Source organism: Triticum dicoccoides, chromosome 6B, assembly GCF_002162155.2.
Source record: "Triticum dicoccoides isolate Atlit2015 ecotype Zavitan chromosome 6B, WEW_v2.0, whole genome shotgun sequence".
Lineage (NCBI taxonomy): Eukaryota > Viridiplantae > Streptophyta > Magnoliopsida > Poales > Poaceae > Triticum > Triticum dicoccoides.
In genome coordinates, this window is record NC_041391.1 from 2,475,118 (window position 1) to 2,500,982 (window position 25,865).

At 45.0% G+C, this 25,865-nt stretch overlaps 1 protein-coding gene across 1 annotated transcript; it reads right to left on the reverse strand.

The window, feature by feature from the left end:
- Nucleotides 1–24,382: 24,382 nt before the first annotated feature.
- On the reverse strand, nt 24,383–25,622 carry LOC119324311 (GDSL esterase/lipase At3g43570-like). The gene has a single exon (XM_037598097.1). The coding sequence runs from the start codon at nt 25,567–25,569 to the stop codon at nt 24,505–24,507; it is 1,065 nt and encodes a 354-aa protein (XP_037453994.1). The 5' UTR covers nt 25,570–25,622; the 3' UTR covers nt 24,383–24,504.
- Nucleotides 25,623–25,865: the final 243 nt, after the last annotated feature.

A 25,865-nucleotide genomic window follows, 5' to 3' on the forward strand; every position in this document is an offset into this window, starting at 1 on the left:
AGAAAGAGATGGAGGATGCAGGTGTCACTCCAGTTACATTGAGCTGGACCCCCAGGTGCAGGACTTGGTTCTATGCGCATGGGGGGAAGTTGGACCCAAAGACAGGCAAAGTTTCGAAGAAGGCATGTCTGAACGGAGCCGAAGATAAGATACTTGTTGCAATAGAAGAGGCTCGATCGGGGGTGTTCCAACCCAACAGAGAGGACGACGAGCTTACGCGTGCCCTGGGAAATCCTGAACACCCGGGAAGAACACGAGGCAAGGGCATTATTCCGTGGTATGAGGGGTTTTCGGACTGGAATGCCGACTACAGAAGTCGTGCGAGAAGGAAGATTGCGGAGGAGAAGAAGAGGAAGATGGAGGAGGAGCAGAGGAAGCTGGACTATGAACGCCTTCAAGGCCTAGAATCCGCGCACGTGGACTTGGCAGTCAAATTCCAGCGGCAGCAGGAGCAGATCGACTCACTTAGCCAGCAAAGGGGGTCTCAGCAGCGGCAGCAGCTAGCGGATGATCCAGCATTGGATAGCACCGTCGCATCCATGCCGAGAAGCAACGTGGGTTCCGCCCCGGGCGACGCAATGCTGGATAGATACCCCGTGGATGACATCATGGAGAACTGTTGGGGAACGTTGCAGAAAATTAAAAATTTTCCTACGGTTTCACCAAGATCCATCTATGAGTTCATCTAAGCAACGAGTCATGGGTGAGAGATTGCATCTACATACCACTTGTAGATCGCGTGCGGAAGCGTTCAATGGAACGGGGATGATGGAGTCGTACTCGCCGTGAACCAAATCACCGATGACCAAGTGCTGAACGGACAGCACCTCCGCGTTCAACACACGTACGGAGCGGATGACATCTCCTCCTTCTTGATCCAGCAAGGGGGGAGGAGAGGTTGAGGAAGAAGGCTCCAGTAGCAGCACGACGGCGTGGTGTTGGTGGAGAAGCAGTACTCCGACAGGGCTTCGCCAAGCACTCAACTGAGGAGGAGAGGTGTTGGGGAGGGAGGGGCTGCGCCTTGGATCAGGTGTTCAGCCCTCCCCTCTCCCCTCTATTTATAGGGGAAGGGGGAAGGGGGCCGGCCCCTCTAGATGAGATCTAGAGGGGGGCGGTGGCCAGGGAGGGGGGGCTTGCCCCCCAAGCAAGGGGGGCGCCCCCACTAGGGTTCCCCCCCAAACCCTAGGCGCATGGGCCCAAAAGGGGGGGGGGCGCCCAGCCCTCTAGGGGCCGGTTCCCTGACCCTTGCGGCCCATGAGGCCCTCCGAGAGGGGTGGCCCCTTCCAGTGGACCCCCGGAACCCCTCCGGTGGCCCCAGTACAATATCGATATGCCCCCGAACCTTTCCGGTGTCCGTATGACAACTTCCCATATATAAATCGTCACCTCCGGACCATTCCGGAACTCCTCGTGACGTCTGGGATCTCATCCGGGACTCCGAACAACATTCGGTAATCACATACAAGTCCTCCTAATAACCCTAGCGTCACCGAACCTTAAGTGTGTAGACCCTACGGGTTTGGGAGACATGCAGACATGACCGAGACGGCTCTCCGGTCAATAACCAGCAGCGGGATCTGGATACCCATGTTGGCTCCCACATGCTCCTCGATGGTATCATCGGATGAACCACGATGTCGAGGATTCAATCAAACCCGTACACTATTCCCTTTGTCAGACGGTATGTTACTTGCCCGAGATTCGATCGTCGGTATCCCAATACCTCGTTCAATCTCATTGTCGGCAAGTCACTTTACTCGTACCGTAATGCATGATCCCGTGACCAAACACTTGGTGATTTGAGCTCATTATGATGATGCACTACCGAGTGGGCCCAGTGATACCTCTCCGTCATACGGAGTGACAAATCCCAGTCTCGATCCGTGTCAACCCAACAGACACTTTCGGAGATACCTGTAGTGCACCTTTATAGTCACCCAGTTACGTTGTGACGTTTGGTACACGCAAAGCACTCCTACGGTATCCGGAAAAGCTCTAGCAAAACGAACTACACGATCTTATGCTATGCTTAGGATTGGGTCTTGTCCATCACATCATTCTCCCAATGATGTGATCCCGTTATCAATGACATCCAATGTCCATAGTCGGGAAACCATGACTATCTGTTGATCAACGAGCTAGTCAACTAGATGCTCACTAGGGACATATTGTGGTCTATGTATTCACACGTGAATTACGATTTCCGGATAATACAATTATAGCATGAATAAAAGACAATTATCATGAACAAGGAAATATAATAATAATACTTTTATTATTGCCTCTAGGGCATATTTCCAACAGTCTCCCACTTGCACTAGAGTCAATAATCTAGTTATATTGTGATGAATCGAACACCCATAGAGTTCTGGTGTTGATCATGTTTAGCTCGCGGAAGAGGTTTAGTCAACGGATCTGCAACATTCAGATCCGTATGCACTTTGCAAATTTCTATGTCTCCATCTCGAACATTTTCACGAATGGAGTTGAAGCGACGCTTGATGTGCCTGGTCTTCTTGTGAAACCTGGGCTCCTTGGCAAGTGCAATAGCTCCAGTGTTGTCACAGAAGAGTTTGATCGGCCCCGACGCATTGGGTATGACTCCTAGGTCGGTGATGAACTCCTTCACCCAAATTACTTCATGCGCTGCCTCCGAGGCTGCCATGTACTCCGCTTCACATGTAGATCCCGCCACGACGCTCTGCTTGCAGCTGCACTAGCTTACTGCTCCACCATTCAACATATACACGTATCCGGTTTGTGACTTTGAGTCATCCAGATCTGTGTCGAAGCTAGCGTCGACGTAACCCTTTACGACGAGCTCTTCGTCACCTCCATAAACGAGAAACATGTCCTTTGTCCTTTTCAGGTACTTCAGGATATTCTTGACCGCTGTCCAGTGTTCCTTGCCGGGATTACTTTGGTACCTTCCTACCAAACTTACGGCAAGGTTTACATCAGGTCTGGTACATAGCATGGCATACATAATAGATCCTATGGCTGAGGCATAGGGGATGACACTCATCTCTTCTTTATCTTTTGCCGTGGTCGGACATTGAGCCGAGCTCAATTTCACACCTTGCAAAACAGGCAAGAACCCTTTCTTGGACTGATCCATTTTGAACTTCTTCAAAATCTTATCAAGGTATGTGCTTTGTGAAAGACCTATGAGGCGTCTCGATCTATCCCTATAGATTTTGATGCCTAATATGTAAGCAACTTCTCCAAGGTCCTTCATTGAAAAACACTTATTCAAGTAGGCCTTAATGCTTTCCAAAAGTTCTATATCATTTCCCATCAAAAGTATGTCATCTACATATAATATGAGAAATGCTATAGAGCTCCCACTCACTTTCTTGTAAACGCAGGCTTCTCCATAAGTCTGCATAAACCCAAACGCTTTGATCATCTCATCAAAGCGAATGTTCCAACTCCGAGATGCTTGCACCAGCCCATAAATGGATCGCTGGAGCTTGCATACTTTGTTAGCATTCTTAGGATCGACAAAACCTTCCGGCTGCATCATATACAGTTCTTCCTTAAGATGTCCGTTAAGGAATGCCGTTTTGACGTCCATCTGCCATATCTCATAATCATAGTATGCGGCAATTGCTAACATGATTCGGACGGACTTCAGCTTCTCTACGGGAGAGAAAGTCTCATCGTAGTCAACCCCTTGAACTTGCCGATAACCCTTAGCGACAAGTCAAGCTTTATAGATGGTAACATTACCATCCGCGTCCGTCTTCTTCTTAAAGATCCATTTGTTTTCTATCGCTCGCCGATCATCGGGCAAGTCTGTCAAAGTCCATACTTTGTTTTCATACATGGATCCTATCTCGGATTGCATGGCTTCAAGCCATTTGTTGGAATCTGGGCCCGCCATCGCTTCTTCATAGTTTGAAGGTTCACCGTTGTCTAACAACATGATTTCCAAGACAGGGTTGCCGTACCACTCTCGCGCGGAACGTGTCCTTGTGGACCTACGAAGTTCAGTAGCAACTTGATCCGAAGTACCTTGATCATCATCATTAATTTCCTCTCCAGTCGGTGTAGGCACCACAGGAACATTTTCCTGAGCTGCACTACTTTCCGGTTCAAGAGATAGTACTTCATCGAGTTCTACTTTCCTCCCACTTACTCCTTTCGAGAGAAACTCTTTCTCCAGAAAGGATCCGTTCTTGGAAACAAAGATCTTGCCTTCGGATCTAAGGTAGAAGGTATACCCAATGGTTTCCTTAGGGTATCCTATGAAGACGCATTTTTCCGACTTGGGTTCGAGCTTTTCAGGTTGAAGTTTCTTGACATAAGCATCGCATCCCCAAACTTTTAGAAACGACAGCTTAGGTTTCTTCCCAAACCATAATTCATACGGTGTCGTCTCAATGGATTTAGACGGTGCCCTATTTAAAGTGAATGTAGCTGTCTCTAGAGCGTATCCCCAAAAAGATAGCGGTAAATCAGTGAGAGACATCATAGATCGCACCATATCCAATAGAGTGCGATTACGACGTTCGGACACACCGTTACGCTGAGGTGTTCCAGGCGGCGTGAGTTGTAAAACGATTCCACATTTCCTTAAGTGTGTACCAAATTCGTGACTTAAATATTCTCCTCCACGATCTGATTGTAGGAACTTTATTTTTCGGTCACGTTGATTCTCTACCTCATTTTGAAATTCCTTGAACTTTTCAAAGGTCTCAGACTTGTGTTTCATCAAGTAGACATACCCATATCTACTTAAGTCATCTGTGAGAGTGAGAACATAACGATATCCTCCGTGAGCCTCAACGCTCATTGGACCGCACACATCGGTATGTATGATTTCCAATAAGTTGGTTGCTCGCTCCATTGTTCCGGAGAACGGAGTCTTGGTCATTTTGCCCATAAGGCATTGTTCGCATGTGTCAAATGATTCATAATCGAGAGACTCTAAAAGTCCATCAGCATGGAGCTTCTTCATGCGCTTGACACCAATGTGACCAAGGTGGCAGTGCCACAAGTATGTGGGACTATCGTTATCAACTTTACATCTTTTGGTATTCACACTATGAATATGTGTAACATTACGTTCGAGATTCGTTAAGAATAAACCATTGACCATCGGAGCATGACCATAAAACATTTCTCTCATATAAATAGAACAACCATTATTCTCGGATTTAAATGAGTAGCCATCTCATATTAAACGAGATCCTGATACAATGTTCATGCTCAAACTTGGCACTAAATAACAATTATTGAGGTTTAAAACTAATCCCGTAGGTAAATGTAGAGGTAGCGTGCCGACGGCGATCACATCGATCTTGGAACCATTCCCGACGTGCATCGTCACCTCGTCCTTCGCCAGTCTCCGCTTATTCCGCAGCTCCTGTTGTGAGTTACATATATGAGCAACGGCACCGGTATCAAATACCCAGGAGTTACTACGAGTACTGGTAAGGTACACATCAATTACATGTATATCAAATATACCTTTAGTGTTGTCGGCCTTCTTGTCTGCTAAGTATTTGGGGCAGTTCCGCTCCAGTGACCCTTCCCTTTGCAATAAAAGCACTCAGTCTCAGGCTTGGGTCCATTCTTTGACTTCTTCCCGGCAACTGGCTTACCGGGCGCGGCAACATCCTTGCCGTTCTTCTTGAAGTTCTTCTTACTCTTTCCCTTCTTGAACTTAGTGGTTTTATTGACCATCAACACTTGATGTTCCTTCTTGATTTCTACCTCTGCTGACTTTAGCATTGAAAATACTTCAGGAATAGTTTTCACCATCCCCTGCATATTGTAGTTCATCACAAAGCTCTTGTAGCTCGGTGGGAGCGACTGAAGGATTCTGTCAATGACCGCCTCGTCCGGGAGGTTGATGTCCAGCTGGGACAGGCGGTTGTGCAACCCAGACATTTTGAGTATGTGCTCACTGACAGAACTATTTTCCTGCATCTTACAACTATAGAACTTGTCGGAGACTTCATATCTCTCGACCCGGGCATGAGCTTGGAAAACTAGTTTCAGCTCTTCGAACATCTCATATGCTCCGTGTTGCTCAAAACGCTTTTGGAGCCCCGGTTCTAAGCTGTAAAGCATGCCGCACTGAACGAGGGAGTAATCATCAGCACGAGACTGCCAAGCGTTCATAACGTCTTGGTTCTCTGGGATGGGTGCATCACCTAGCGGTGCTTCTAGGACATATTGTTTCTTGGCAGCTATGAGGATGATCCTCAGGTTCCGGACCCAGTCCGAATAGTTGCTGCCATCATCTTTCATCTTGGTTTTCTCTAGGAACGCGTCGAAGTTCATGGTGACATGAGCGTTGGCCATTTGATCTACAAGACATTTTGCAATGATTTTAGACTATTGTTCATGATAATTAAGTTCATCTAATCAAATTATTTAATGAACTCCCACTCAGATTTGACATCCCTCTACTCATCTAAGTGTTACATGATCCGAGTCGACTAGGCCGTGTCCGATCATCACGTGAGACGGACTAGTCATCGTCGGTGAACATCTCCATGTTGATCGTATTTTCCATACGATTCATGTTCGACCTTTCGGTCTCTTGTGTTCCGAGGCCATGTCTGTACATGCTAGGCTCGTCAAGTTAACCTAAGTGTTTTTGCATGTGTAAAACTGTCTTACACCCGTTGTATGTGAACGTAAGGATCTATCACACCCGATCATCACGTGGTGCTTCGAAACGACGGACTTTAGCAACGGCGCACAGTTAGGGAGAACACTTTCTTGAAATTATTATGAGGGATCATCTTATTTACTACCGTCGTTCTAAGTAAACAAGATGCATAAACATAATAAACATCACATGCAATTATATATTAGTGACATGATATGGCCAATATCATATAGCTCCTTTGATCTCCATCTTCGGGGCTCCATGATCATCTTGTCACCGGCATGACACCATGATCTCCATCATCATGATCTCCATCATCGTGTCTCCATGAAGTTGCTCGCCAACTATTACTTCTACTACTATGGCTAACACGTTTAGCAATAAAGTAAAGTAATTTACATCGCATTTCTCAATGACACACAGGTCATACAAAAAATAAGGACAACTCCTATGGCTCCTGCCGGTTGTCATACTCATCGACATGCAAGTCGTGATTCCTATTACAAGAACATGATCTCATACATCACATATATCATTCATCATTCATCACAACTTTGGCCATATCACATCACAAAACACTTGCTGCAAAAACAAGTTAGACGTTCTCTAATTGTTGTTGCAAGTTTTACGTGGCTGCGATAGGGTTCTAGCAAGAACGTTTTCTTACCTACGTGAAAGCCACAACGTGATTTGTCAACTTCTATTTACCCTTCATAAGGACCCTTTTCATCGAATCCGCTCCAACTAAAGTGGCAGAGACAAACACCCGCTAGCCACCTTATGCAACTAGTGCATGTCAGTCGGTGGAACCTGTCTCACGTAAGCGTACGTGTAAGGTCGGTCCGGGCCGCTTCATCCCACAATACCGCTGAAGCAAGATAAGACTAGTAGCGGCAAGAGAGTTGAAAACATCTACGCCCACAACAAATTGTGTTCTACTCGTGCAATAGAGAACTACGCATAGACTTAGCTCATGATGCCACTGTTGGGGAACGTTGTAGAAAATTAAAATTTTTCCTACGGTTTCACCAAGATCCATCTATGAGTTCATCTAAGCAACAAGTCATGGGTGAGAGATTGCATCTACATACCACTTGTAGATCGCGTGCGGAAGTGTTCAATGGAACGGGGATGATGGAGTCGTACTCGCCATGATCCAAATCACCGATGACCAAGTGCTGAACGGACAGCACCACCGCGTTCAACACACGTACGGAGCGGATGACATCGCCTCCTTCTTGATCCAGCAAGGGGGAAGGAGAGGTTGAGGAAGAAGGCTCCAGCAGCAGCACGACGGCGTGGTGTTGGTGGAGAGGCAGTACTCCGACAGGGCTTCGCCAAGCACTCAACGGAGGAGGAGAGGTGTTGGGGAGGGGAGGGGCTGCGCCTTGGATCAGGTGTTCAGCCCTCCCCTCGCCCCTCTATTTATAGGGGAAGGGGAAGGGGGCCAGCCCCTCTAGATGAGATCTAGAGGGGGGGGGGCGGCGGCCAGGGAGGGGGGCTTGCCCCCCAAGCAAGGGGGGCGCCCCCACTAAGGTTCCCCCCCAAACCCTAGGCACATGGGCCCAAAAGGGGGGGGGCACCCAGCCCTCTAGGGGCTGGTTCCCTATCCCTTGCGGCCCATGAGGCCCTCCGAGAGGGGTGGCCCCTTCCGGTGGACCCCCGGAACCCCTCCGGTGGCCCCGGTACAATACCGATATGCCCCCGAAAATTTCCGGTGTCCGTATGACAACTTCCCATATATATATCTTCACCTCCGGACCATTCCGGAACTCCTCGTGACGTCCGGGATCTCAGCCGGGACTCCTAACAACATTCGGTAATCACATACAAGTCTTCCTAATAACCCTAGCGTCACCGAACCTTAAGTGTGTAGACCCTACGAGTTCGGGAGACATGCAGACATGACCGAGACGGCTCTCCGGTCAATAACCAGCAGCGTGATCTGGATACCCATGTTGGCTCCCACATGCTCCTCGATGGTATCATCAGATGAACCATGATGTCGAGGATTCAATCAACCCCGTACACTATTCCCTTTGTCAGACGGTATGTTACTTGCCCGAGATTCGATCGTCGGTATCCCAATACCTCGTTCAATCTCGTTGTCGGCAAGTCACTTTACTCGTACCGTAATGCATGATCCCGTGACCAAACACTTGGTGACTTTGAGCTCATTATGATGATGCACTATCGAGTGCGCCCAGTGATACCTCTCCGTCATACGGAGTGACAAATCCCAATCTCGATCCGTGTCAACCCAACAGACACTTTCGGAGATACCTGTAGTGCACCTTTATAGTCACCCAGTTACGTTGTGACGTTTGGTACACCCAAAGCACTCCTACGGTATCCAGGAGTTATACGATCTCATGGTCAAAGGAAAAGATACTTGACATTGGAAAAGCTCTAGCTAAACGAACTACACGATCTTGTGCTATGCTTAGGATTGGGTCTTGTCCATCACATCATTCTCCCAATGATGTGATCCCGTTATCAATGACATCCAATGTCCATAGTCAGGAAACCATGACTATATGTCGATCAACGAGCTAGTCAACTAGAGGCTCACTAGGGACATATTGTGGTCTAAGTATTCACACGTGTATTACGATTTCCGGATAATACAATTATAGCATGAATAAAAGACAATTATCATGAACAAGGAAATATAATAATAATACTTTTATTATTGCCTCTAGGGCATATTTCCAACAAGAACATGTTGGAAATATGCCCTAGAGGCAATAATAAAATGGTTATTATTATATTTCTTTGTTCATGATAATTGTCTGTTACTCATGCTATAATTGTGTTATCCGGAAATCGTAATACACGTGTGAATACATAGACCACAACATGTCCCTAGTGAGCCTCTAGTTGACTAGCTCGTTGATCAACAGATAGTCATGGTTTCCTGACTATGGGCATTGGATGTCATTGATAACGGGATCACATCATTAGGAGAATGATGTGATGGACAAGACCCAATCCTAAGCATAGCTCAAAGATCGTGTAGTTCGTTTAGCTAGAGCTTTTCCAAATGTCAAGTATCATTTCCTTAGACCATGAGATTGTGCAACTCCCGGATACCGTAGGAGTGCTTTGGGTGTGCCAAACGTCACAACGTAACTGGGTGACTATAAAGGTACACTACGGGTATCTCCAAAAGTGTCTGTTGGGTTGGCACGAATCGAGACTGGGATTTGTCACTCCGTATGACGGAGAGGTATCTCTGGGCCCACTCAGTAATGCATCATCATAATGAGCTCAAGGTGACCAAGTGTCTGGTCACGGGATCATGCATTACGGTACGAGTAAAGTGACTTGCCGGTAACGAGATTAAACGAGGTATTGGGATACCGACGATCGAGTCTCGGGCAAGTAACGTACCGATTGACAAAGGGAATTGTATACGGGATTGAGTGAATCCTCGACATCGTGGTTCATCCGATGAGATCATCGAGGAGCATGTGGGAGCCGTCATGGGTATCCAGATCCCTCTGTTGGTTATTGACCGGAGAGACGTCTCGGTCATGTCTGCATGTCTCCCGAACCCGTTGGGTCTACACACACTTAAGGTTCAGTGACGCTAGGGTTGTAGAGATATTAGTATGCAGTAACCCGAAAGTTGTTCGAAGTCCCGGATGAGATCCCGGACGTCACGAGGAGTTCCGGAATGGTCCGGAGGTGAAGAATTATATATAAGAAGTCAGGTTTCGGCCATCGGAAAAGTTTCGGGGGTCACCGGTATTGTACCGGGACCACCGGAAGGGTCCCGGGGGTCCACCGGGTGGGGCCATCTATCCCGGAGGGCCCCATGGGCTGAAGTGGGAGGGGAACCAGCCCCTGGTGGGCTGGTGCGCCCCCCCCCCTGCGCCTAGGGTTGGAAACCCTAGGGGTGGGGGCGCCTCCACCTGGCTTGGGGGGCAAGCCACCCCCTTGGCCGCCGCCCCCCCTTGGAGATCCCATCTCCTAGGGCCGGCGCCCCCCTAGGGGCCCTATATAAAGAGGAGGGGAGGGAGGGCATCCACACCCATGCTCTTGGCGCCTCCCTCTCCCCTTGCTACACCTCTCCCTCTCGCAGAAGCTTGGCGAAGCCCTGCCGAGATCGTTGCTGCATCCACCACCACGCCGTCGTGCTGCTGGATCTTCATCAACCTCTCCTTCCCCCTTGCTGGATCAAGAAGGAGGAGATGTCTTCCTCAACCGTACGTGTGTTGAACGCCGAGGTGCCGTCCGTTCGGCGCTAGGATCTCCGGTGATTTGGATCACGACGAGTACGACTCCCTCAACCCCGTTCTCTTGAATGCTTCCGCTCGCGATCAACAAGGGTATGTAGATGCACTCCTCTCTCTCGTTGCTAGATGAACTCATAGATTGATTTTGGTGAAAGCGTAGAAAAATTTTATTTTCTGCAACGTTCCCCAACAGAACACTAACTGCGAACTACACTTCAAAATGAAGAACATATCCATGAAGGTGGCAGACGCCGTTGCTTTTACAAATCCCCCCGAGGCAACCTTCCATTGCAACCCGATTCCAGTGGGCTATGCTCGTGTCTTGGTTGATGAGGTGGTGGGCCAATATTCAGGGCTAGAGCTTGACATTCCTGGAGGTGACGAGGAGCACACACTAGGAGAGGCCAAACAATGTACCATCCTATGGAGAAAGGATTGCATCATCTTTCGAAGGCCACCGACACCGCGTCAGCCGACTCCTCGTCGAAGTCCGCCACCGAGTCAGCAGACTCCCGCTCCTCCAAGTCCACCAACGCGTCAGGCCACTCCTCCTCCTCCAAGTCTGGCAAAGCGTCAGGCCACTCCTCCAAGTCCGACACAGCGTCAGACCACTCCTCCTCCAAGTCCGGCACAACTTCAGGCCACTCCTCCTCCAAGTCCGGCACAGCTTCAGGCCACTCCTCCTCCTCCAACTCAGCCACGTCAGCCGTCTCCGCCGCCTCAGCAATCACGGAAGAGAGCTGCCGCAGCTATGGTGTGTAGCGGTACAAGTCGAGGTAGTACGGGAGGTACAGGCGGAGGCAAGCGATTTCAATATTGTCCAAGCCTCGCGCCTCTTCCGCAGAGGCCTTACGACAAGTCTGAGGAGGAAAACACAGCCATAGTGAAGGCCCAGGTGGAAGCCCATTTTGCACTGAAACCGCCACCGCCGCTAACGGAGAAAGTGCCTGAGGAAAAGATTGACCACTTCATTCGTACGGCTAGAGCACCAGCTTCCAAGCCTGTTGACATAGACTATGAGCGCCACCTCAGGAAGTTAAATCGAGCACGTCTACAGAATGAGGCGAGCTCGAGCTCGAGCAAATCAGCTGGCAAAAAATGCGGTAAAACCGTTCCCCACCTGGGAGAACAGGCGACGTAATCAATCCCCCCGCTTGTTGTGCCAACAACACATAAGAGTACGCGCGCCCAATATTATTGTGGGCAAACCGTTAACGTTCCCCAGCTGGGCGATGTGGTAATAACCGAGGAGCATATAACGCAGGCTGAAATCCTCAAGATCACTGTGGGACAACTCCTCGAGATCCAGCCCATGTCTCCGCTTAGAGAGGAGGAAATAAAACAGAAATATGTCCGGGGCCAACCTTTGGTCAAGCCAGACGAGGTCAAGAAGCTCCCAACGAGAATGTACGAATTGCATCAATGGTACATGAACATTACCAAGGTTTCCAATCGAGAGTCCCTCATGGTGAATGTCAAGAAGGATCATTACTACCATGAGAAAGCTGTGTCCGTTGAGTATTCAGAACTATTTCAGTTATACAATCAAGACGCACTCGACAAATCTATCGTCGGTTGCTATTGTCTGTAAGTGATTTCTTTCTGCAATTTAAGTCTCAAGCTAGCTGTAGTGATCATTTTGATCAATCATTACCTGTAATTATCCTCACTATATTCTTTTCTGTGGTATTATGCAGGATGAAGATGTATGAAATGAAAAAAGGTGGACGCTATGGCATTGGGTTCATTGACCCGAATACCATTAATGAATACACATGGAAATTAGATGCATATTATCAAGCAAGTGTAGAGAAACCATGCTAGAGTTCTTCAAGCGCCTCAATACCAATGAAGATATACTACTTCCTTACAACTTCTTGTGAGTCATACTGTCTTGTACTACAAATTCTATTTTTGCCTACTAGCTAGCTACATGTTTTTGCTTACATATGCCCGCTTAATTAAGACATGCAAACATGTGTGCATGCAGTTTTCACTAGATCTTGTTAATCATTAAAGTTGGTGAAGGAACAGTTGAAGTACTGGACTCACTACTTAAGAAAGAAAGTGACTACACCATCGTGAAGGGGATAGTCGACAGGTAATTTCAATCATTATTAACTATAGCTCGGCCTATTTAATTAGTTCGTCAATTTCCTGATAACAACTATCTAATAACCCCTTTATTCATTTTCTTTGTCGTTGGGCGGGGCTTGGGCAAAGTTCATCAACATCACTCCAGGCCAATGGAAAAAAAGCTGAAATGGTATCGACGAAGGTAAGTAATTAAGTAGTACTAGCTAGCTTGTTGCCATCTCTTTAATTATCATGCTTGATTAATTATTATCTGGTCAAATTCCATTCTCGTAAAGGCCCTGAAGCAGGCGCCGGGGAATGATCTGTGTGCATACTACGTTTGCGAGAACATTCGCATGATGGCGTCCGAAAGGAGCAGATCTCAAAGATATGACTGGGTACGTTTGTCAGAACACTATTCACAATTTTTACACCATTATCGATATCTAGTCACACAACTAATACACATGCATATTGATCTCTTTCTTAACAGTTCAGAGATGTGCGGGAGAAGCTCCTACCAACGGAGCGCATACAAGCAATTCAAGAGGAAATAGCGGGATTTTTGCTCGACCAGGTCATAGATCCCAAAGAAGAATACTATTACCCGCTACCGCCCCATGAATCACTTCCAATTGTCATCGTGCTCCGAAGGCACCAATTAGGCTAATGCCATTGGCTCCGAAGGCACCAATTAGGAGAAATTGTATATAGCTAGCTAATTGTGTGTGTCTATATATATATATATATATATATATACATGTGTGTATGTGTGAATTAATGATGGTTGCGAGACATTTATATATATATATAGGAAAATGGGTTGGTACTCTTAGGAGTACGTACTCCTAAGCACGTGTTGGTGGCTGACTGGCTCGTTTGTTCGCTGGCGCTATAGAAACTACCGCTCAAAGCCATTTAGCTTTTAATTAAAGAAATAATAAGTGAAAAAATCCATCTACAACAAACAAAGGTCATTGGCCCGACTTTTTAGCCATTTTTATGTGCTTTGCGCTTATCCATCTCTCCTCCCGTCTCATTGGCGTTATGCTGCGGCGGCTCGCACGGCTGGAGGCGGCTTATCTTCTCATCCGTCAACAGAGGCCTGACTGATCAGGTTTGTTTCCGGCACGCGACTCTCATGTGTGAAACCAGATCGACAAGGCACTCAACTCTCATTTCTGCCGATTTTTAGGTGGCTGGAGTCCGGTGACCATTGCCTTCCGCATCGCCAACAACAGAGTGTCTACTCCAAGTTCTCCAACTGCAAGCAACTTTGGAGTCCACCAATCACTGGTTAGATCTAGCCGCTCTTCTTCTTCTAAATCGTTTCTTGAGGCAACAGCACGGAAGATCATGTACGACTTGGTTGCGTGCAGTATTTTCTGCATTTTTTCTTCTAATAATGGAGTGGTCAATGTATTAGCGATACCAAATAATGGGAATATTCATCTAAAGTTTAGTCAGGATATGAGACCCATTAATCATCCCGTCAGTGCAAATTCTAGTAAATCAAGTGAGTATGTTCGTCAGTGTATTGTCCAGTTCTTTTTTTAACTGTCACGGCTACCGCCAAACTGATTGCAGAACCAGATGAGAAGCGGAGCCTTGTTTCGCCCAATCTACCTAATTATCCTTTTATCCATAAACAACTTAACAACGTCCGTAGATCAGGTTACTTACAGTTCCTGGCGTAAACAATTTTTTAAGCTCTTTTTTTTTGTTTCTTTACTCATAGTACACAGTTCAGTATTTTTTGTATATATAGCTAGATATTAGGTATGTACAATTGTACAATGTTTCTTGAATCAAGTCTAACTTATGTTGCTAAATTCTTTCTTTTGAATATCCATGTATGCAAAGCTTGTAGATTGTTTTGACTGAGGAGCACCTCCAGAAGTACATGTGCTGTTATCTGAAGCTTGCTGGAAGATATACCTATTTTTTCTACTTCAGTTTTTTAAGCATTAAACCTTTTTGAAGATGTAAAAGTAGTTGAATAGTCCAGTTTGCTTAGGCAGTGTACATGTTTCTATCAAGATGCAAATTTCTGTACATGATGTACCAATGTATCGATTATCTTGTTAACCATGGTGCCACTTGATAGATCTCTGAAGCAGTGACTTTTGTTTACATGTATATAACACAGAGAGTGCAGTACTGTGATACCCTTTGTTCAGTTTTAAAAAATTTGGATACTTCTTTTTGAAGTATATCAGAGATACTCCATTGTGTATTCTCCTTGCTTGCAAAATACATAGTATCTATACTACTATCGACGATCCTCTGTTTGCTAAGGAAGTATACGCTCTTGGCAGAAAAAAAGCCAACATACACTACTTTGTTAATAAGTACTCCCTCTATTTGTAAATATAATCTTTTTTAGATATTTCAATATGGACTACATACGGATGTATGTAGACATATTTTAGAGTGTAAATTAATTTACTCATTTTGCTCCGTATGTAGTCCGAAATCTCTAAAAAGAGTTGTATTTAGAGGGAGTAGTACCCATACTCAACCAATCTTAGAAACTGAGCAGTCCTTTGTTTTCTATCAAATTGTAGTATACTCATCTTTTTTGAAAGTAGCATATACCCATTAGATTAACATACATGGATAAAGTTGCCAAGCAGTATATACTTCTTTCAGTTTTTGGCGATGAAGTGCTAGTAGTAAATGGTGAAACCAAGCAGTATATACCGAAGGAAAAAAAACCAGTATATGCCTATTATGAAACCAAGCAGTATAAACTCTAGCCCGCCACAAAAAAGCAGTATATACTGATGAAAAAGGCAGTACACACTCATTTGTATAAAAGTAGTATATACTCAGTAAAACAAGTAGATTGCAAGTAATCAATACCTACTCATTCTGAATGAAAAAAACACCCAGTATATGCATATTACGAAACCAAGCAGTATACACTGTATACGCAAAAGAAAAACAGGATATACTCAATAAAAAAGGACAGCATACATTCGTTTGGATAAAAGTAGTATATACTCAATAGATACAGTATGTATCCATTCTTTCTTCCTGGGACATAAAAAATTGTATGGATTATTTTGTTGTTGTTGAACGGTTCATGCACATGGATGGATTAGGCATCTGGTATGAATCCCTTAATTTTAGGGTCTACCAGGCGCATGCATGTGTGGGGTCGTTGAAAGCATCAGTTCTGTTTTATCTTCTCTGCATGTTTGTTTCTTGCGATTAGGTAATATTCAAGATGAAGTATCGGCTAAGAGGTTGGAGTATGTACTCTTGGAGTACAAAAGAGGAGTCCTATATATATAGGATAGCACTATTCTAATCCTGGGATCAGAATAGTTATTTGGATCACAACAGCCCTATATAGGGCCCGATGCATGTTCCTGAGATTGAGAAACCCACCGGATTGAAAAGCCCACCCACCCGCTGCCCCGATCCCCACCCCCACCCCCACCACACCCGCTGGCCCGATCCCCAAACCTCCACCAATCCTCCGTCGAACGCCATGACTAGCCTCCTGGATCGCGCCGGCGCCGCCACCCCCTGGATTTCTCCCACGTCGCAGTGCGCCTTCCCCGGAGAACCTCGCCGCCGCGCCCCCTCCCAAGAGACCCTGCCACCGTCCACCTTGCTCGTGCACCTCCGGGGTCCCGCCGCCGCATTCCGGCCATGGCCGCGCGTGGCCCAGTGCCACAATCGCCATCGCCCGAGATCCACAAGCCCCACGACCTTCCTGCTCTGCCCCTGCGACCTTCCTCCTATCCTGCTGCGGCCGTCCTCATCTTCCGCCGCCGGCATGAGAGCCACCCACGCCACCACGCGCTGCCACCTTCCTCCCGGCGAGCCTGCATCCACGTCCCAACAAGTCCTGCATCCACCTTCCTGTCGGGATCTGGCGCCCTACATCCACGTCTCGGTGAGCCCTGCATCCACCTTCCTGCCCGGATCCGGCGTCTTGCATCCACGTCCCGGCGAGCCCAAGCATGCTGCCGTCCACCTGCCTCCCCACGTCACCGCCTACCCCAACCTCCCGGCTGCCCCACTGGGTGGATGCTCGACTGCTCCCCCAATGTCACGGCAGTCCACCCCCTCCTCCGTTGGCAGGGCGGTCCTCCCCCGACTGGAAGATTTCCCTGACTTCTTCGGCCACTATGTCTCTCACTCTCTATTTTTTTTTTGCTTCAATGACAACATGGACAAGAGGTTTCACGTTCTGATTTTTTTCTGACAATTTTCAGTTTGGCGATACTTTAGTTTACATGAGTTTCAATGATCCAACAGATGTAAAATCTGTGTGTTCCTGTTTTGGGCATGCTAAATATTCAATGTAATGTGCATGAGAATCATCTTATTGTACCTGAACTGCAAGAAGGTTCTGCAGCATTTGAGCATTTTCGTGGTTTAAATTTATTTGTTGTAGCGTGCACAACAAAGACTATGTGTAACCATGCAATGTGCTCTAGTGTCCTCGATTAGCTCCTGAGAAGTAATAGGTGTATGCGAGCATGTGGAAAAAATAACACAATAAAAAAATTGTTCATAAAAACAAAAAAGACAAACCCAATAAATGTTCGTTGACAAAATTATGAGAAGTTCGAATTGTTCAAATCTGGAAGCTCAGAATTAATAAAATAAATCCAAAATTTTCTTATACTCGCCTCCCACCACTTTTCTCGCAAAAAAAATATAGAAGCTCTCTCATGAAAACAAAAAAAATAAAGGAATTTGACGAACAAACTTGTACAGAAAACCTAGATATGTAGGAAAAGAAATAAATCATACGTGTTTAACTTAAAAATAAAAATTGTGAAATTACTTATAGGGTAAAATGGATTAGTTTTATTTCCCCCATTTCTAAAATAAATACGTGGAAGTTCAAAATAAAAAAGCGGAGAAGTCCAAACTAAAAAAAAGGTACTTTACTGTTTAAAACAACTCGGATTTTTTTCATTAGAAAATAATGAAAATTGCGAAGTCCAAACAAAAATAAAGCACTTTAAAATTAATAAAAAACCAAGAAGTTCAAAATTTTAAACAAAGGAGTTCAAAAAACTCGATTTTCTCGTTACTAAAGAATAAAAGTAAGAAGTTCAAATTAAAATAAAAGAGAAGTTCAAAGTTGATAAAAACCTCAGATTCTCGTTCTAAAGAATAACTAATAAGTTCAAATTAAAATAAAGAAAACAACAAAAAAAGTTTTAAAAAGATTTTTACCCTTTTTTTAAATTTGGGTTTTCCCGAATACTAAAGATTAAACCAAGAAGTTCAATTTTAGAAAACAGAGTAATTCAATGTACATTAAAAACTCAGTTTTTCTCGTTACTCAAAAATAAAACCAAGAAGTTAAATTTAAAAACATGGAGAAGTTTGATATTTAATTAAAAACTTGAATTTTTTTTGTTACTAAAGAATAAAAAAAATAAGTTCAATTCAAAATAATGAAGAATCTTGATGTTTCTACCAAAACTACCATTTTCATATTTCTAAAAATACCTAAAATAAATTCAAATAAAAATTTAGAGCGGTTCGATGATTATAGAAAACTTAGATTTTCCTCGTTAATAAAGAATGGAAACAAGAAGTTCGAAAATTAAATAACAAGAAGTTCGACTTTTAAAAATAGAGCGTTTCAAAAATTCATAAAAAAGGATTAAGAAATAAAACCAGGAAGTCCATATTAAAAAGATGGAGAAGTTCGATGATTATAGAAAACTCAGATTTCCTCGTTATTAAAGAATGGAAACAAGAAGTTCGAAAATTAAATAAAAAGAAGTTCAACTTTTAAAAATAGAGCGCTTCAAAATTTCATAAAAAAGGATCAAGAAATAAAACCAGGAAGTCTATATTAGAAAGATGGAGAAGTTCGATTATTATAGAAAACTTAGATTTTCCTCGTTATTAAAGAATGGAAACAAGAAGTTCAAAAATTAAATAACAAGAAGTTCAACTTTTAAAAATAGAGCGCTTCAAAATTCATAAAAAAGGATTAAGAAATTCAGATTAAAATTCATTAAAAATTCAGATATTTTCACGTAACCGAGAAAAGTTCAGATTGATAACTGCGAGAAGTTCACGTACTACACGGTGTGCATTTTGTAATAACAAAGAATGAAAAAAGCAAACACTGAAAGTTTTGTTGCTACAAGTTCAAGTGCTTAGCCCGAGAAAATTCAAAAAATTGTGTGAGAGAGGTTGAACAAAAAAACGTGACAGAAGTTCAAGGTCAAAAGAGCAGGAAGTTCAACTACCACATGGAATGCGTTTCACATAAGAATATAAGAATAGAAACAAAAGGCTTAAAAGGTTTGTTGCAAGAAGTTCAAGTGCTCTGTCCGGGGAAGTTCAAAAATTCTTGCGAGAGAGGTTCACCTTGTATTTCCATGTTCGATTTTTACCGTATAAAAATTCAATACAATTCTTTACTCAAAATATAAAAAGGTGAAGTTCAAATTGAAATAACAGAGAAGTTCGGAGTTTATTAAAACATAAGATTTACCTGTTCAAAAAATAAAAAACACAACACCATTTTTTGCACTTTTAAAAACAACTCATAGACGGAAAAAATGGTTGCTAGAAGTTCAAGTGCTCGGAGAGGAAAAGTTGAAAAATTCTTCTGAGAGAGGTTCACCGTGTATTTAGATGTCCAAAATACATAAAAAATGTGTTATTTTTTGTGTTTTAAAATAATTCTCTCAAACCAGAGAGAAGTTCAAATTGATAACAAGCGGAAGTTCACGTACTACATGGTGTGTATTTCATATATATATAGGGAAAATCCATCCTACCACCCGGTGGTAGTTACCCTATATGTCTCATATACTATCATGTGGTATTATATATACTATTTTATTATTCTAAATATGTTCATATACTATATCTAAGATATTTCAAAGCAAGTTACACGAAAAAATTGCATATGAGCCCATAGTTTTTGTTATATTTGTGAAACACGTACATATTTGTACATAAAAAAGAGCATATTCAAAACATGGTACATACTACCTAAAAATTAGTATATATACTACCTAATTATTGTTATATACTACATACTACATGTACGTACTCTCGGTTTCGGCAGATACTACATACAACATATAAAACGCAAGTGGTGGTAACTACCACTGCTTGTAGGAAACATTTGTCCTATATATATTAGAAAAATCAGAAAACAACCGAGAATTTGCTTTTGGAGGCCGAGGTCCATGGAGGCTTCCAAATGTCAAATTCAAAATTCATCAAAATTTATATTTTATATTAGAAAAATCAGAAAACAAATCACATAGATAGATGAGGACATAGTGAGCAAGTGTGTAACTTTTCAGGACGAAATACGTTGAAATGGGGGTTGTGCAAAAAATAAATTTGGGTTTTTTAACACATGATACTATTCATCCTCGCAGGCCATGAATTTGTATTTTTCTATAGGTCGCATTTCAACATATTCCATCCTAAAATTTTACACACATACACCTCACATCCTTTATTATTTTTATAAAAAATAATCTGATTTTTCTAAAACCGAAATTTCTGAACTTTGGATTTTTCAAAAAATTGGTCTCCATGTATGCCGAGAGCCAAAACATCATTCTCTCTCTATTTATATTAAAGTAATCTACATATACGAAATGTGCATAGAGAATTTTTTTATCACATATACGAAAACTATATACAAAATATACAATGCTTATGAAATTTTTTCATAATGTAATTAAAAAGTATTATTCAAGAATTTGATAAAATATTGATAAAGTATGTAAAAAGACATCTTAATCAAACATTTGAAAAATGTTAGATGTGTTTACAAAATGTTGTCAATTTATTCAAAAATGATGAAATTTATTAATCATGCATAAAAAATGTTAACCAATAATTTGGAAACTTTTTGAAGAAGTATTTTAAATTTTTAATCAGGCACTTAATTTTTTTTAATTTGATAGGGAAATGTTGACCAGGTATTTAGAAAATTAATTAATATTTGAGAAATGTTAATCAAGCATTTAAAAAATGTATATAAGTTTGTTGATAATGTATTAAAAAAGATAATCTTGTATTTGAATTTCTTGAAAATGATTATAGGAAAATTTTTGACCATGTACTGGTAAAATGTTAAATTTTTATTTTAAATATTTTATTTGTGTACTAGAAAAATGAATTTGATATATACCAAAAATGTGTATAGAAAAACAATGAAAACCGGCTGAAAACAAAAAAAAAGATGAAAATGAGAAAAACAATAAACCATAGAAACGAAACAAAAGAAAAAATCATTGAAAAACGAGAGATAGACAAACAAAACCGATGCAGAACAAAGGCAAAAGAAAGAAAATAAGAAAACCAGTAAAACTGGGAAAGAAACAAAGAAAACAGTTGAAAAACAAGGAAAAAACAAAAAACGAATTTCGAAAAGCTAGTGGAAACCTGGCTCTTCAAGTTGCTCACACACTGCTAATAGAACACGAGCGAGACATTCGACGCGAGAGAAGCTACTGCCTTGCTATAAGGGAGACATAGCTCTCACGAGTTGGGAGCGCCACTTCGGCATGAAAGCTTCTAGTGACATGATAGTGATCGCGCACGAGAGTTCCGACGTGGGCCGTGGTCCAGTTAAGCAACAAGGCGGGCGTTCCATCGGTTTTGGCACGCGTCCAACTGGCTGTTTTCCTTTCACTGTTGGTTTTCTGGTAGTTTTTTATTATATTTTTATGTAGTTTTTCTGATATTCTTTTTGTTTTTTCTTTTCGTATTTTTATTTTCTTCTGGTTTTCTCTATTCTAAAATTCGTGGACTTTCCTATATTCATGAATATTTATAATTTCTAAATTGTTTTCAAACTAGCGATTTTTCTGAACTAACATACATTTTTTAAATTTTCAAAGGAAATGGGAATTCATGGATATTTATTAAAATTGAGCAACTTTTGAAATTCATGAATATAGTTTTTAATTTATGAACAATTATGAAATTTACGTGAATTTTTCTAATTTCTCAACTGATTTGTAATTATGAACTGTTTTTAAACTGATGAACTTTTTTCCAGACTCGTGAATTTTTTAAAAATTGCTGAACTTTTTTTGAATCACTGAGCATTTTCTGTATTCACAATTTTTTCAATAGTCGTGATTTCTTTTTGTTTTTGCTTTTGTGAACTTTTTTTGAATTTACAAAATTTTACTAATATCGTGGTATAGCTAAGATGGTTGACTGCCCCCGCGCGACACGAGCCGCCGCGTGGGACCGCTTTTAAGTTAGATTTTCCTAGTACAAAATCCTCACCGGCCGTATTAAAAAATAATATGCAGTGTGTATTGCCAAAATGTTCAGTTTCTAGTTTGAAAAAGGTGCACCATATATCAGGAGCATGTTTATAGTGCAGAAACCTATGAGAAAAAGAGAAATAGAAACTAAATGTGAATAAGAAAAGGCAGGTTAACATCACCCGCGTGAAGCATAGCTGAAGACGGCGGACCTCAGGAGCATAAAATTTTGAACGATCACCTAATCTGCGTTGGCCGCCACGCTAGCTGAGGCCATTTCGACGGGCGATCTAACCTTTGCCACCGCGGGGCCGAGGCTGGCGGCAGTGGCGACGAGAGAGTGACCTAATATAATAATACGTACAATAGATCTAGTGCTTCCAAAAAGAAGAATATTTCCAGGCCTGCCAGATCCCCATATTAGGATTAATTACTCCGCCCATTAGCAAGGATATGGGTTGATGTATGCTACACGTGGGGGATTTCTCCGGACCCCGACCCCCGCGTCCCTCCTCGAGGCGACACGGGGGGAATCCAGATCCCAACCACCGGCCGACCTCCTTTCCTCCCCTCCCCCTCGCCGCCGCCAAGGGCTACTGCCGGGCAAAGCCCAGGCACATCCGGCGGCGGCGGGGCCTCTCCTCGGCGTGGCTCCCCGTCCTCTGACCATGGCGCGGTGCTCTGTCGGCGGCGGTGCTTGGCGGCGTGGTGCTGCGAGGGCGAGGCGGCGGCATGGCGCGGTGGCTGCGGGGGTGATGGAGCTCCGTCCGGCAGTGTTGCCTGCGGCTGCGGCGGCCGGAGGTCTCGGTTCCGTATCTGGATCTGGCCGGTCGAGATCCGGGCATGGCTGCCGGCGGGAGTGGTGACACCGGGCCTCCACGGCTGCTAGGCAGAGTGGTCGCGCTGGCGGTTGCGTTGGGGCCCGGCTGTTGTGGTGGCGACGCGGCGGCGACCCGTGCACACGATGCTTGATGGAGATTCCTTCAGCAGATCCGGGTGAAAATCTAGTTCTCGGCTTGATGCCAAGACCGGCGTTGGCGGCACTTTTTTGTGTCATTACATTCTTGAAGGCATCGCCGTGGAGAAGCTCCAGACCTCTATCCGCTACCTCCGGGGGAAACCCTAGATCAGTAGATCAGATGACGGCGGCGCGTTGGTGTCGTTTCCTCCTTGGGGGCGTCATTCTTGGAGGCGTACACGGGTTCGAGGGACCAGTGGGTGGCTTTTTTGGTGGAGCGGTGCTTCATCCTGCACATTGATGACGGCGGATCTCGGCGGCGTTGTGCAGTGGAGACTCGGCACCCGATGCGCGATGCTGGACTCGTGCAGGAGGGGGTTGCTGTCTGGCGTCATGGTGGCGTTGATGGCTGAGTGGCATGACAAGGTAGAAACCTCAATATCTGCTTTGAAGACAGACCAGTGGAAGATGGCGGCGACGACACATGTGAGTGCGTCAGACCAGTTCATGCCCCAGACCCGGTATGTGGCTCGGCTGGGGCTTCTGGCTTTTGATGATAGGCTTAGGTGAGTGGACTGGGTATTTGGCCCAGCTAGCGCCCCTTCATCATATGGATAGGAGTAGTGGCATATGATACCAAGATGGCGGATTCAGGCATATTGTTGTAATACTTTGTAAGGTCCTCGAGAATATTGTCTAAAAAAAAGGTCCTCGAGAATAATCAATAAAATGGCCGCATGCATCTCCGAGCTGGAGAGGCCGGAGGTCATCCTCCTTTTCTAAAAAAAAGCAAGGATATGGGCTAAGCTGTCAGGCCCAAAACTAATTTGCAACAAGGAAACACAGGCCGAGTCTTCTCAAGGCTGCACGTACTACATACGCATCCACACCATCGGCTAAACTGCGGCTAGGGTTTGCCCTTGGACCTGCGAAATCGTACGTTGCCACCAGCTGCTCAGTGCTGAGTTGAGTACAGTTCTACTCCACGAGCGTCAATTCCACTGACTTAATTATCCCGTGAACGAGAGGCAGAGGTATTAGTATTGTCTCTAGATTTTGTAGATATCGCTGTAATGTCTAAGGCTTGAAATATTTTTCTGCGTCTTCTCCGCCCCCCCTATCAAATCCTATTTCCTCCCCTGCATGCATGCATGGTCCTACTATGATAGATCTAATCTAATTGCCAGCTCCCCCTCTCTGTCGTGCTAGCACCACCCTCGGACAATCCCTCTAAATCGGTGAATAATACTTCAACATTATATATTTTTTCCGCAACCTATGTACATAGGTGCGTGCACAACATAAACACAAATGAATTTGAAATGCCAATCACACGCAGTACGTGCAAGGTAGCTAGTCGATGAGCTCCTTGAGGTAGTTGTCATAGACGAAGTCGACGAGGATCCGGTACGCCTTCTCCGTGGGGTGGTAGCTGTCCCAGAACAAATAGTCGGTGACGTCGCCGCACACCGCCGACGTGACGCCGTTGCAGAGCACGGAGACCTCCATCATCCCCGTGCCGCAGCAGCCCAGCGTGGACTCCTTGAACCCGTACCCCTCCGGCCGCATCATCATGTCCAACAAGTACCCGTAGATGTCCATGAGCACCACCCTCGCCCCCGGGTGCTTGGCCTTGAGAGACTCCACGGCGGTGCCCATGCCGGCGTTGATCATCTCGGCGTGCGCGTAGTCGGCGTGCGAGTAGGAGCTCCGCGCCCGCATGGTGAAGTAGGTGTTGGCCACGTCGTCGCTCCCCGCGCACACCGCGAACACGCCCTTGGAGAGGATCTCCGAGAGAGCGGCGTCGCCGGCGGCGGCCTGGACCTTGGCCTTGTACTCGTGGAACATGCGGAGCTGGTCCGTCATGGAGATGACGGAGGCGAGCTGCGCCGTGAGCGGGTCGTAGCCGGTCCCTCCAGACGCGAAGCTCACGCCGGTGAGCAGGTCCTGTTTTGTTAGGTTCTGCTGCAGGTAGGCCGGGAGCAGCTGCTTGAGCCCCAGCTTGGAGGCGATGAAGTCGGTGGGGATCCGGCCGTTGCAGAAGCGGCCGGTGGGGCGGTGGTCGGCGCCGAAGTCGTGGCCGTAGGGCGGGAAGTTGGCCTTGACGATGGTGTGGATGGCGTTGTTGTTGCCAGGGTCCACGATCGAGTCGCCGAACACCACCAGCGCAGGCACCTGCTGCTTGGTGTTCGGCTTCGTCTGTGGCGGCGTCGGCTTCTCCCCATGGCCATGGCCTTGCTTCTTCCCGGTCGCCGGCGGCGTCGTCACTCGTGCACCACGAGCACTTGAAGTGTTGCTGCTGCCCGTGTACGTGGTTCGGCCGGAAACGCCGGTCGCCACGGCCAACAGCACAACAAGGACGAAGATGAAGCTCCTGCCCTGCACCGTTGTAGTTCCACGCCGCACGCCCATTGCCATCGGTAGATAGACAGAATGCAGTGCTCTAGCTGAGTGGAGAGGAGTGGAGTGGAGTGGAGTGTGATATAGAGTGGAGTGGAGTGTTGGAGGTGGTAGGATTTATGCATGGCTCAGCCTGGACACGGTCCGGTCCGGTCCGGTCCCGGTCCGAGCCGGCGTTTGGACCGGCCGCCGGCGGTCCGGACCGGACCGGACCGAGCTTGCCAGCGGTCTGTATTTTCAGGACCGGACCGAAGTGATGCCAGCTCGGTCAAGCTTTTCCGGCTCGTTGGGACCGAGCCAACTTGTCCTTCCAG